The sequence below is a fragment of the Gadus chalcogrammus genome, chromosome 8 (genome assembly GCF_026213295.1).
Source record: "Gadus chalcogrammus isolate NIFS_2021 chromosome 8, NIFS_Gcha_1.0, whole genome shotgun sequence".
Classification (NCBI taxonomy): Eukaryota; Metazoa; Chordata; class Actinopteri; order Gadiformes; family Gadidae; genus Gadus; species Gadus chalcogrammus.
This window is the reverse complement of record NC_079419.1, coordinates 15,333,756-15,347,363: the sequence shown is the minus strand read 5'-3', so window position 1 is coordinate 15,347,363 and position 13,608 is coordinate 15,333,756. Positions and strand designations below refer to the sequence as shown.

The 13,608-nt window shown below is 52.2% G+C and overlaps 1 protein-coding gene across 3 annotated transcripts in view; it reads right to left on the bottom strand.

Annotated features, from left to right (window-relative positions):
* Positions 1 to 579: 579 nt before the first annotated feature.
* The window catches only part of mib1 (MIB E3 ubiquitin protein ligase 1), a 52,765-nt gene continuing 39,736 nt past the window's right edge, over positions 580 to 13,608 (bottom strand). Inside the window, exons 13-22 of one of the 3 annotated variants that reach the window (XM_056595909.1) lie at positions 10,562 to 10,694; positions 9,332 to 9,418; positions 8,382 to 8,540; positions 5,602 to 5,783; positions 4,514 to 4,703; positions 4,183 to 4,261; positions 3,818 to 3,979; positions 2,768 to 2,836; positions 1,350 to 1,462; positions 580 to 828 (exon numbers count right to left, since the gene is read on the bottom strand). In XM_056595909.1, the coding sequence (XP_056451884.1) occupies positions 688 to 828; positions 1,350 to 1,462; positions 2,768 to 2,836; positions 3,818 to 3,979; positions 4,183 to 4,261; positions 4,514 to 4,703; positions 5,602 to 5,783; positions 8,382 to 8,540; positions 9,332 to 9,418; positions 10,562 to 10,694 (1,315 nt within the window). In that variant the 3' untranslated portion in view covers positions 580 to 687. Of the gene's footprint in view, positions 829 to 1,349; positions 1,463 to 2,767; positions 2,840 to 3,817; positions 3,980 to 4,182; positions 4,262 to 4,513; positions 4,704 to 5,601; positions 5,784 to 8,381; positions 8,541 to 9,331; positions 9,419 to 10,561; positions 10,695 to 13,608 lie in introns of all 3 variants that reach the window. The other 2 variants (XM_056595908.1, XM_056595910.1) reach the window with 2 other exon arrangements.

The window sequence follows — 13,608 nt, the reverse complement described above, 5'->3', positions numbered from 1 at the left end:
GGCATTCGTGTCTTCAAGCTTCAGATGCCCACGTGCTTGCATAAGAGATGAACGGTACACTACAACAGGACCCCCTCGCTCCCCTCCGCCCGAGGCCGGTGGTCTACAGCGGAGGGTCTAGCAGGGTCTAGACAGGCCTTGGGGAGGCCTGATCCCCGCCCCTCAGGTCGAGGGCTCAGGAGCCCCCACCATGCAGCCAGGGCAGGAATGGGTGATGCATAATTAGTGGAACCAAAAGAGAAATCACAGACTGTACAAAATAACGGAGGCTGGGTTTGAATTGGGACTGGGGGAGCGACTCAAAGTAATTCAAGCCAGTATAGTGAGAGACTTTATCGAGGGAAAACGTTTTTTGGGGTAACAGCGACCACTAGGGGCGGCATTTAGAAAAAACACGAGCAGAGAAAAAGAAAAAACTCTTCTCTTTGTAACAGCTTTCCAGTGGCACTCATCCGAGGTGCTTTAAAAAGACCCTTTAAAGTGAGCAGTAAGACATGAGCGGGGGGGGGGGGGGGGGGGGGGGGGAGAGGGACGCAGGACGCGGCGAGCTGTGAGGCTGGAGCAGTAGCAGTGTGTGTGGCGGTTGGGGGGGGGGGAGGGGGGAGGAGATGGGCGCTGTGGTTGCTGGGGGGGAGGCGGAGGCAGGTGAGGGTCAGTGGGACCCACAGCAGCGGCAGGCGGGGGCTTCTAGTAGAGGAGGATGCGGCGCTCGATGGCCTTGCGGCAGATGGGACACTCGCTCATGCGGTCGCCACACAGCTGGCAGGTGCCGTGTCCGCACATGAAGATCATGTTCTTCAGCCGGTCCAGGCACACGGGGCACATGGTCTGCACGGGAGCCACACCACACAGGCCGTCAGTCAGCTGTGGCTTTCGCTTTTTTAGAGTTAAAGGAAAACCAAAACCCCCTGTTCTCTTTGAGCTAGCGTTGATGAGGGGCTCTCGCCGACTTCTGGCTGACTTTTCTATATTTAGGAGAAGGGCTATATTGCTGTTCGACCACGCACAGGTCACTCCCACCTAGTACAATCTGATTGGGGGAGGAGCTGCTGTAGCCAGAATGTTTGATTGTTACCTGGTTAGCCAAAACGGCTGATAACTCATGCGACAGCATGTGTTTAACCCATAGAGGGCAACCTCAGTATACATTACTCCTACGTTTTTAAACCGTAGTGCATCCAAGACCATAGATGTGGACCGGGATCCATCCATAGCACTGCTACGCTAGCCATTACATCACTCTTCCTCTGGAATACGTTCACATGTCTGGGGTTTGGTTTTCCTCTAACACCTGGCGAGCACGGACCACTACGCATGCAGATACTGAGAAGAGAAATGGAGTTGAGTACGTTTGTCCTCACCTGCTCCTTGATGTCCTGGAGCTGCTGCTGGAGCTTCTGCACGTCTGCGTTCACGTTGGTGTTGTCCTTGTCGCGCTGCAGGCCCGGGATGTTTCCGCTGGCTGTGATGCGGCGGGCGGGGGGGGGGGGGGGGGGGGGGGGGGCGACACACACAGAGACACACCACCAGCACCACGCCACCACGCGACAAGGGGGAACACGAGTCGCCATTAATCAGGAGGAAGAGGACGCCGACCTCACCCTCGCCACGTGACGAAGAGTGGGTCAAAGGTCGTCCCTGGGTGGTGACGCTACCCCCGTCATTCGATGTAAGACCACCAGAACCTAAAGCGATGCTTTTGCCAAGGTTGGTATTCTATCATGTGTAGAATGACTTATGTTTACTGTAGGCCTGGCCTTTTAAAAGTTCTAATCCTTTTTTTCTTTCTTGCATAGAACAACGGCACTGATCAATGTGTTCAGAGGCATACCGCTGCAGGTTCAAACCAGGATAAAACCATCCTGTAAGCCTTCAGAAACCGATGAACAGTATTTATTTTTGAAGTTGTGTTCCGCCCCATTTAAAATGGCAGGGGTCATAATGCTGTTGTGTAATAGTTTGGCTCATATTTAGCCAGCCGATGGATTTGTAGCCATGCATAATTAAATGAGTATGAGAAATAACATGACTTTTATTTGTTTTTAGGGATTTACTGTGGTTCTGAAGGCTTGACTGATGGCCTGCTCGCCGCCCGAGAACAAATTGTACAATATCTGCTGGTTATTCAACAATCATGACATCGGGGGAGGTTGGCTGCTTAGCACGACCATAAAGAAGGCTGAAAAATGATATTTAAATAGCGGTGATAACAGCTTTTAGAAAAGGTGGAAACAAGCATGCATGTCAGTAGTAAACATGCACTCTGAAAGCCTTTGGCAACATTAGCAGGAGCCTCTGCTGACCTGCCATGTGATAGTTTCACCTGCTTTTTTAGGACTCAACTAGCATGGCCACAACGTGAATTAAGTCATGACCCGTGCTACTGTTGGCATGACTTGGTCAATAGTCGTATAGAATGCATGTTTGCTTTGGTGGAATGACCAGGAACGAGCAAGAGTGCTGGCTGGACTGAGGCCTTGTTGCCCAATTGACACCGATTATTCGGGCTCAACGCTACATATTTATTTGTGCATGTGCATCACAGATTCTTCTGTCTGCTGGCGTTTATAATGTTTGCGTGTGTGTGTGTGTGTGCAAGCGGTACTGGGATAGGCAGGTGGATAAGAGAGGAGAGCCCAGAGGGCCAGGGCAGCAATGTGATTGGAAGAGGAGAAAGGAGACGGAGTAGGGGTGTGGAGGCAGAGGACCTGGCTCTATAAAGGGACCACGGTCTAAGGGGGGGTGGGGAAGATGGAGAAATACTTACACCAACTTAGCGCCAGATTGTTGGGCTGGAGCAGATCCTGCGAGCCCCCTGCCATAGAGTTAGTGCTCCCTGCTGAGGATATAACCAGTCACAGTGTTATAGCGGGAGCCCCCCCATGCTGGCCAGAAGGCCAGTAGCTACTGCTCACTAGAGGGAGAAGCCAGAGCGGCCGTAAGCAGTGATCAGAAGCACGAGTTGTATAAAGCGGTCTTTTTCCTAGTGGAGCGGTTCAAATTGAAATGGCCAAATGAATCCATCCGTTGTCCTTTTTTGTGTGGCGCTTAAGAATATGTCGATCTGTCTTAGAATCACCTCTGAGTCGGAGGCTGATCGATCGCTGACTTCAATGAATTGGAATTTTATGTTATGAGGTTTCTTATAGGATGAGGAGAGGAGGTTCACAGTTAATGCTGCCCCTTGCGCGAGTGTATGGATGTGTGTGTGGACGTGTGTGTCGTTTTGAAGGCAGTGTGTGTCCGCATTTGTTTGGACTCTATGGGCCTGCAGACCTGGTATATCTGTGTGGGTATTAGTGAACCTTAACACCAGTGTCCCCTTTTAACTCAACGTAAAAACGGAGAATACGAAACACAATAGAGGAAGACCAGTATTAAGGTGCTCTTGTGGAGACAGTATGAGTGACAGGACGTGGCGTGGCTCAACTTAAACACAAGCACAGATGGGAAACTGGGCTAAAACGGATACGCTACATCTCTATATACTATGTACCAGTGCACTTTTAGCATCTATAATGGTAGAACTCAAACAGGCCAATGGAATGCAATCATCTATCTACACATTTCATAGGACGACACCCATTTAAGGAAGGTCAGGTAGTCTCAGCAAATGATGGAATTGTGTGGAAAAAATAAATACACTATACAACAATACATACAAAACAAACAACAGTATAATGGCACAAAAAAAACAAAAAAACAAGACTAAAGACAATCATTTGAGCATTGAGTCATGAAAGGGTGGAAAGAAAATGAATCAAAAAACAGAAAAGAAGGATAGACTTAAAAGGGAACGTGTGGAAGATTCACTCACTAAGGTCCTCCTCATCCTCATCCTCCTCATCATCCTCATCATCATCCTCATCATCTGCGGCCTCATCCTCCATACCTTTCCCCCCGCAGCACATGACGAAGGGGGTGCGGCGCTCCACCACAGCCCGGCACTGTACGCACTTCTTCATGAGGCTGGCACAGTCTGGGGGGAACCACAGGGCAGGGCGTCAGTACAGGCAGGGAGGGACGGAGGCAGAGGGCGCGGCGGGGAGGCCCGGTGGGGGCCCGACCTTCTGCCTAGTCGGGGGGTCACACCCACGACTAGGGGGTGTGACCCCCCGACTAGGCAGAAGGTCGGGCCCCAAGTGAAAGGGAAGTTAAGAAAACGGAAAAAGGGAGACTTACTCTCACAAGCGCACATGTGACCACAGGGCTGGAAGAGCACGGCGGCCTTTTTGTCGGAGCAAACGACACACTCCTCAATCTGCAGGAGGCGGGGGGGAGGGGGGGGCAGAGAAGGGGTGGAATGAAGAACAGCAGCTCAGTATTGGGGTGGGACAGGCGGTCATTCAGCAGAGTGAGAAGAGCCAACAGAAAGGAGCGCCGGGGGTTCAGGACAGGTCAACTCTGAACGCAGCGTCCCCCGGTCCGTGTTCAGTGCTTTCTGGTGGAACGCCGGCGTGGGGGGGGGGGGGGGGGGGGGGGGGGGGGGGGGCAGGGGCCCCGATACGGTTACCTTGATTCTGGACTGGACCTGGTCTTTGCAGATGAGACACTTTTTGACGCGCGGCGAGCACAGGGAGCAGGTGGCGATGTGTCCGCACGGTGCGAACAGCGTGTCGCGCTTCATGTCCGAGCACACCATGCACTCCTCCAGCGACTCCATGTTGCTGTTCAGAGAGGGGCTGCGTGAGCCCACCTGCCCACTGCGACACACACACAGACAACACACACACACACACACACACACACACACACACACACAGGAAACGTGAGAGACGGAAAGATAACACAGCATGAAGGATTACTGGGGAGGGAAGGAGAGAACCGAGGGGAACAATAGAGGAGTGAATATGTGTGAGTAGGAGATGGTGGAAAGAAAAAGGCATAAAAAGACGAAGAGCATAGAAGAAACAGCTTTACCGGGAACAAAAGCGGGTTAGGGTACCGCATACGTTAAAAAAAATATTGGGAATATGAATGGAAATCCCTAACCTTGAAAAAAAAAAAGGCAATTTTACTCTCTGATTACTTTACGATTTCTATATCAGGTATTCCACAGGAAATATGGGAGCCTGACAAAACCTGCCCTACACAGTCTAGTGATCATCACCCCCCACACTCCATGGAGAGCCACGTGATTCAGAGAAAACCTTTCAACACCTCAAAGATCTCGCTCGCGCCCGCCCGCCCCCCCACCCACCCACCCACCCGCCCACCCACCCACCCACCCGCCCCCCCACCCCCCCACCCCCCCACACACCCACACACACACACACACACACAGCAGCAGCAGCAAGAAGCTCTGGCCTGTCAAACAGAGCTATGGGTGGAAACAGCAGAGTGTACAACCGTTTCCAAGCCCAGCTAGTTTCGAATGCTTTAAGACCTTTTTAAATGTCAGCTGTAAAAATGCTCATTTCGGTTCGCCTATAAAGACAAACAGTCAAAGAAAAGCAAAAGAAAGACCCTAAGCCAAAGCAAAGCCACGCTGCAGATCCCATAAACGCGGTGTTTGTGTGAGAGAAAGTGGGAGCGTGCGTGTGCCTGGCTTAGCAATGACTCCAAACGTCTTGGTCAACACTCTGCCAGCGGGCTGTTTACCTGCTCTTCTCCTTGTGGCACTTGGCCAAGGCCTTGCAGAGGCTGGGGTCGGGACACAGGTCTAGAGGGGACTGCCCCTTCTTGTTCCGGATGGTCAGGTCGGCGCCGTTGGCCGCCAGGAAGCACGCGATGGACGCTGCGCTCTTCTTCTCTGCCCCCTGGGTGCCCAGGCCCATGATCAGCTGCAGGGGAAACACACAGGCAGGGAGGGAGGCTCAGAGGTGGATGCCACGCTGTCCGCAGAAAGGGGAAAATACATGGCAAAAATAGAAGATGCGTTTTAATGAGGCAAACTCTTGGACTTTTAAAGAACGATTGGGTGGTGCCAACAAGCCCCGTCAAGAGATCGCTCTTCAGAACCTCCGACGTCTTGTCCGATGTCAGTCAGGCAGAGACGCTCTCCGCCCCTCTGTCTAACCTTCACCACCATAGCGTCCCTCCCTCTCTCTTCCGCTCTCTCCTACAGCGTTCCTCGTCCTCTGGATCCACGCCCCCCCGCGGCTTTCCCGCACCTCCAAGCCGCTGGCTAGATTTAGAGCCCGATGTGACAGATCGCCTTCAACCGGCATCTTTTTTACATCTTTGCAGATGGAGCCAGTAGGCCGGCTAATTCAATTCTCCTCCAGCATGCGGGGGAGTGCTACGGGAGAGTGGCCCAGATGCACACGTCTCAATTAGGGCCGCTGACTGTCGGTTCCACTGCTGTCGCAGAGAGGACTCAGTCAGGACAGCCGGGATGAGAGACAGGCAGAGAGAGCCCAAGAGGATATGAGAGAGGCAGAGAGAGAGAGGCAGAGGCAGAGGCAGAGGCAGAGAGAGAGAGAGAGAGAGAGAGAGAGAGAGAGAGAGAGAGAGAGAGAGAGAGAGAGAGAGAGAGAGAGAGAGAGAGAGAGAGAGAGAGAGAGAGAGAGAGACAGAGAGAGAGGCAGAGAGAGAGGCAGAGAGAGAGAGAGAGAGGCAGAGAGAGAGAGAGGCAGAGAGAGAGAGACAGAGACAGAGACAGAGACAGAGAGAGAGAGAGACCAATAGGATAAGAAAGAGGCAGAGAGAGAGAGACCAATAGGATAAGAAAGAGGCAGAGAGGGGTATAGAGAGAGAGAGAGACCAATAGGATATGAGAGAGGCAGAGAGAGAGGCATAGGAGAGAGTGAGACCGAGAGCGAGAGCGAGGACGAGAGAGAGACAGAGACAGAGACAGAGACAGAGAGAGAGAGAGAGAGAGACCAATAGGATAAGAAAGAGGCAGAGACCAATAGGATAAGAAAGAGGCAGAGAGGGGTATAGAGAGAGAGAGAGACCAATAGGATATGAGAGAGGCAGAGAGAGAGGCATAGGAGAGAGTGAGACCGAGAGCGAGAGCGAGGACGAGAGAGAGACAGAGACAAGCAGAGAGAGAATGAGATAGTGGAGATAGCAGATAGAATGAGAGAGAGGCAGGGAGAGAGACAGAGGGAGACCGATGGGAGAAAGGGAGAAAGATGGGTGTGACAGATAAAAGTCCTGAGTGGAACTAGCCCCACATTCCTGTAGGAAGCTGCAGTGTGTCTGGTTACCATGAAAGAACCCAATCAGTAGCACTCTATCTGCCACCACTGATCACTGGAGAGAGAAGGAGCGGGATCCCATTCAGGAGGGTGTTGTGGTGAACGCTGGCTGTCTGTCTGACTGAATCACTGCACTGGGCTGCCGTTTGACTGATGGCGGACTGGGGAGGGGTCTCGTGCAGCCTGGGCAGTCAGTCCAGTGATGCGGGAGATGGTGGAGGCTGTCGTCTCGGCAGCCGCGTGTCATCATTTACTCACACTTCACTCAGAAACAGGGCCACGAGGAGCTTCTCAAACAGGTGACAACACTGATCCCAGTCGGGCTCAGAGGCGGCTTGGAAATGATTCTTGACAGGTGGCGGCGGGGTAATGCCCGGGGAATCATGTAGGAAGAAATTAGGTATCTGTGTGGAGGGTACTTGTAGTGATATTTAAGAGGGGCTCTGTTAAAAGCTACAGGGAATTTTTTATACTACATGGGATTAGGGCTGGACGATTAATCAAATTTTGATCGCGATTAAGGTTTTAGCGTCAAACGATCACAAAATTAACATAATCGTTTTTTCAACAAAAAAAAAAATCACTTTTATTTAATGTTTTATAGAAAGGGCAGAAAAGCTGGATAAATATCTGTATATTATTTTGGATTGGAACATTTTGTGTATTTTATTAAGCCGATGTTCTCAGTTACAAAGTATTTTTTGGGAGAGACATGCTGAATAAATACATCATGTTGACGTATGATTTTTCCCATAATCGAGCAGCCCTACATGGGATGACTTCTGGCAGTGTGCTATTAACTATTGAGTGCTATTAATAATGGAAAGGCCTTTTCCAAGGCCAGCATATCAGATAGGCAGAAAGGATTTGCAGATTCAGAGTTCAATAGATGGTCCGAAATGTCCATATTTTCATCATAATTTTATAATTATATGAATGACTATTTATCCTTTAGTCTTGGCCTCATCCAAACTGAAATAGAAGGAAGCCAGCTACATGTCGATAAGGGTCAATTAAGGGTAATGCATGATGCTCAATGGTGCCTGGGGTTTGATCATCTGGGATCGAACCCAGTAACGTTTTGCTTGACATCATCCGAGTCACAGCACTAACCGGGCCGTACAGTACAGCACCAAACAATGGTTATCCAACATATTGTCACAGGATTAGAGCAGGCAGCAGGCTGGCTACAGGAGAAAACCAAAATGGAGGAGCTAGCGGGGGTTGTCATGGTACCGTGTTCTTTGAGGGCTCCCAGGGCTCCACCTTGCTGACGTCCTGCATGTCCTGCAGCTGGCGCAGCTGGGACAGGGTGTGGTGGCGCAGGGACTCGTGCAGCGGCGTGTCCCCATCCTTGTCCTGCACGTCCAGCTTGGCCGCCGCACGCACCAGCAGCTGATATGACACACGAGAGAGAGAGAGAGAGAGAGAGAGAGAGAGAGAGAGAGAGAGAGAGAGAGAGAGAGAGAGAGAGAGAGAGAGAGAGAGAGAGAGAGAGAGAGAGAGAGAGAGAGAGAGAGAGAGAGAGAGAGAGAGAGAGAGAGAGAGAGAGAGAGAGAGAGAGAGAGAGAGAGAGAGAGAGAGAGAGAGAGATGTTAACCAAGCGTGCATAAATACAACATACAACATTTAAATGACATTCAAACAACCTGCATGCTCTGTTGCTATGCAGATGTCTGGAAATGTTGCGTGGTAAGCGTTTTGCCGTACGCGAGCCTACGAGTGCCACCGTTCTATAGTGTCCTCTATAGTATCCCCCTCAATTAAATGAGTGCATTTTTCCCGAGGTCCACAAGATGGCAACGTGGCAATCTCAATGCAGCCGCATGTGAACAGGGACTGGGAGCGGAGCGTCTCGCAGAGAGAACGTTTCCCTTGTACAGTGTCAATCTGCACACGGGCCCACTCGGCTGCAGGGCCAGCAGTTTAAATTAAATGCGGTGCCGCCGTGATGTTCCGGCGCCTTTGGTGCAGAGAGCAGAATGAGAAGGAGCCATACGGGGAGATAGGATCTTCAATTAGTGCCATAAGTATGGAGGTGAGGGAGGCGGACGTGGAGGAGAGGAGAGCAGGGAGGAGAAGAAAGAAACAAGGAGAGAGTTGGAGAGAGAATGTGGAAGGGAGGAGGAGAGACGTGGAGAGGACAGGAGGGCTGATGAACAAAGGGGGAAGTGAGTGGGACTGACCCGGACTATCTGTGTGTGCTGTCGCTCCACTGCCAGGTGGAGGGCGGTCTGCTGGTTGACGTTCTGGATGTCAAGGCTAGCGCTTCCCTGTGGTGGAGAACACAGAACCGTTAACACACACACACAGACAGACACAGACAGACACATACACACAGCATAATAACCGAATTAAGACATCAACTCCTTATGCCATTACGCGTAGAAATGCAATCTAACAGATTGCTCGGCTGAATTGCGATGTATTGAGGGACGAAGGAACGGGACGAAGGAACGAAGCGCAAAAGCAAACAATTTGGGTAAAGGAAATCCCTAACAAGATTCACCGGTCTGGAGTAACAATACCTCCGCGTTTCACCCATGCCCGCAGACACGGCAATACCTCCGGGGCGGGTCGGATTGCATTTCTACAACATCGCCACGAGCGATTGTCATTTCCAATTGTGGGGCACCTCCGCCGTTGAGATGTAGGGGGGGGCAATAAGCACTGTGATCACAGCCAGGGCGCGGAGCGTCACGGGCAGCGGCCGCCCGGCCAGCCGTTGGGGAGCCGGGCGCCTGACCGCACTGCACCTCGCAGCCCTGCATGCGTGGGAGAGTGAGGCCGACACTGCGACGCAGGCTCCCTTGCGACAAGGCTGTCCCAGCCCCTCCTCACCACCACCACCAACCCGTCCCTCCCAGGTACAGTGGGAGAGGTTGCAGCGGCTGCAGCAGTGAGCTGGAGGCTGCTGCTGCAGCCTCCGCACCAGTACCTCCTCATTAACCCAGTTCCCCTGCCCTCGCCTCCGTCCGCCATACGGTCCTTTACGTGGCGGTCTCCCCCCTGGGCGCCGCCGCCGCAATCTCAAAAGGGAAAGGAGCGCGAGGCTGTGATTGCGACGCAATGGGCGGAGGCGGGGGCGGAGGATATGAACGACCGGGGGCTGGGGAATCCCCCAGGAGGCCTGTATGGATTCAATAAAAAAAAAACTGCAATTACAGCGACTTCATGGTCCGACCTGAGCCTGAAGTGCTTCATAAGGTGGAAGACGCACTAAATGGCGCGTTGTCTGTGAGCGCCGTAAAACATGACAGCAGAGGGGGAAACAGCGTCGCGTAAGAAACAATTAGTATGGGCCCCACGCATGTGCTGGGACACCAACACCGCCTGTGTGTGCGTGTGATTTGTGGGTGCTTTTATGCGTGCGTGTGTGCGTGTGCGTGTGCGCGCGTGTGCGTGTGTGTGGTCACCTGGTGCACGAGCAGCTCCGCCACTTCCACGTGGTTGTTGAGGGCCGCCAGGTGGAGCGCCGTGTAGCCGTCGTCCTTCTTCTCGTCCACGATCCACGGCCGCGGCAGCTTGGAGAGCAGCACCCGCATGGCGCTAGGGGCGGAGGGAGCAGAGGACAGGGGTTTGAGTGGAAAGAGTCGCTCAAGGTCAGGAGGCCGACGCCAGACTCCGAGGTTAAACGCGTCGGCCAGACGTCCCGTGTGAAGGCGTGGTCCGTGCAATCCACTGACAAGCGGCGCCTTGCCAGGAAGAGACAAGAGACGAAACCGCATCAATTGCAAACAACAGAGAGTGTTGTACTGCGCGCGGGGGGGGGAAATGGTGCCTCTCTTTATTCGATTTCTCAAAATACATATATACGTTTAAATTGTGTATCACAGCAGCGTGCAGGGAGCCCACTCTGGTTCTGGGGGACGAGAATACTAAATCAAGCCGGGGACGTGACGCCTGGCCCCTGCAGAGCATCATTTGCATACGTCTTTGAGCAGCACCAACGTGCTGCGCGGGCTTTCACAGCACTGGTTGCCGTCTTCCTATAGCCCCTCTTTAAAAAAAAAAAAAAAGAAATAAGACAGTGGACTCTCCCATGGTGATGCGCAAAAGTGCCCATCATTGTGAGGTAAAAATGGTAATTACACATGACTTAGCTGCGTTAACTGGTATCTCCTCTTGGGGAATAGAGTGAGGCAAGGGAAAAGGAGCCGCGAGAGCTGGCTTTTGTATAAACAGTGGCGTTTAAACAAAATGTACAAAAGAGAGGTTGATTTAAAGAGCCATTGAGCCCGCCTTCCGTCTGAAGGTCGTTGGCAGGCCGTACGACAGAGTGGGGGGGGGGGGGGGGGAAAGAGAGAGAGAGAGAGAGAGAGAGAGAGAGAGAGAGAGAGAGAGAGAGAGAGAGAGAGAGAGAGAGAGAGAGAGAGAGAGAGAGAGAGAGAGAGAGAGAGAGAGAGAGAGAGAGAGAGAGAGAGAGAGAGAGAGAGAGAGAGAGAGAGAGAGAGAGAGAGAGAGAGAGAGAGAGAGAGAGAGAGAGAGAGAGAGAGAGAGAGATGTGTAGGGCAACTGAGAAAGAAGGACAAGGGAAATGGGGAATCAAGAGTTGTCACCTTAACACAAGTTAGGGGAACATCATATGGGAGAGACCGAGTCCACGGGGGACATTTAAATGTGGTTCAATGTGTTCCCCCAGGCAGGCAGAGGGAAGAACTAGATGGATCCTGGTAGGAATGCGGTAAATGCATTACTTGGTCCTCCTAAAACCCTCCCCTTCAACAAAAAAGGAAAGGCGAGGAACAGCTATAAACTTGTGAAACTCCCCTTTAAGTCTGACCACATTGCATGACGTGCCAAGTTCAGCTGGACATCTCTCTGGGCCCAACCATCCATCTTTCCACTTCTCCTTCACATCCCTCCTCCTCCTTGTTCCCTCGTCATGGAGCACAAAGGCGGGCATGTGTAGCAGGCATGGGCACACCCTGTTCTATACCTCGGAAGGTATCCACACCGCATGCATTAAAGAGGGGGGGAAAAGGGCTGAACAAAAAGGCTTCAGCCACGCCGGCGGAGAGTAGCAGCAGCAGCAGCATGTAGTAGTCGAGGGCTGGGTACACAATGTACGGTATAAAGCACGACGCTGGAGCCGGTTCTCACCGGCAGTGAGGAGGTCTAACCTTGGGTAGCCCTGAATAATCATGCAGGGCATATCTTGAGCTGCGACAAAAACAGGAGGAGAGGCAGAGGAGGCCGCCGCCTTCACCCTGTGACACGGCTCAACGGTTCGGCTCGCAGGGGGGGCGGTGACGGCACACACCACGAGCAGGGGAATGAGGTGGGGGTTCGGAACTAAAATATGTATACACATAAAATAAAATAACTAGAGAAAAAAGAGATGCATATATATATAATATATATATATATATAGAAAATAGGGGTGGGTAAGCAGGTGGCACTGAAGTTGCAAGGGACGGCTGGCGCCCTGCAGAGTTCTGCTAAGCCTATGGCCCGTGTCTGCATTATTGTAGGCTAATGGACAATAGCACTATCAGCAAATGAAAGGCAGGCGCAGAGCGAGAGAGAGACGCAGAGAGAGAAAGAGAGCGAGCTAGAGAGCGCTAGACAGGCAGGCAGGCAGGCTGGCAGGGAGGCAGTCAGTCAGCAGCCTGCGCACGGACAGAAAGCCAGAACTGCCGTACTGCTGCAGTGATGAACAGCGCAGCACACTGATACCGGGCAACCTCGCTCTCCCATTCCTTCTCCCTCCCTCTCCCTCCCTCTCCCTCGCTCTCCCTCGCTCTCCCTCCCTGCCTCTCATTGCACCGAGGCTTACGCACACACCTGCATTGCTTGCAGCTATCTCCAACCACTTAAACGCGATAGCGGCCTCACCCTTTCCGCCTAATCGCTCATTCATGGTGTGTCCTCTCCTTTTCTGTGTGAAGCATTACGGCTGCTATAATGGAGATTTATCATTTCTTGGGGGACTTTCAAACAATTTGCGTTGCAGTGCTCCCGTTAGGCAGGTTGACACCTGATTGAGAAAATTATCGCAGATGACTTTGCCGTGTAAGATCATTGTCTGAATGCGTTAGACATCATTATTGGTCGAATTGAACATACTTTCGACTCCACTTCCACCTCATCTACGCACTCCCCAATGAAATTGAATTGAAACACACTTCATGGACGCGTTGCTCATTGCCTGGCTTCTACCGTTCCCGAAAGGAACAAGAGCTAAACTCTGACGTAAACCCTTTGTTCTTTCCCTTTGCCTCGCCACTACTGCTGCATTCCTCAACATTTTCGTTGTTCCTGATTGGCCAGGAAATATCTCCTTTATGTAGCAAACGGCCAAAGCATGCTGATCCCTATGCCAGCATGATCTATAGGAGCAGGAGGGGCGCCTTCTGGTGACTGAGGCTGGCATTGCGGAACTGGGCGTCTCCCAGCTGAGGGGGGAGGGGGGGGGGAGGAGGGAACCCCTTACAGTAGACACCTTGATTGACAGGCTCCC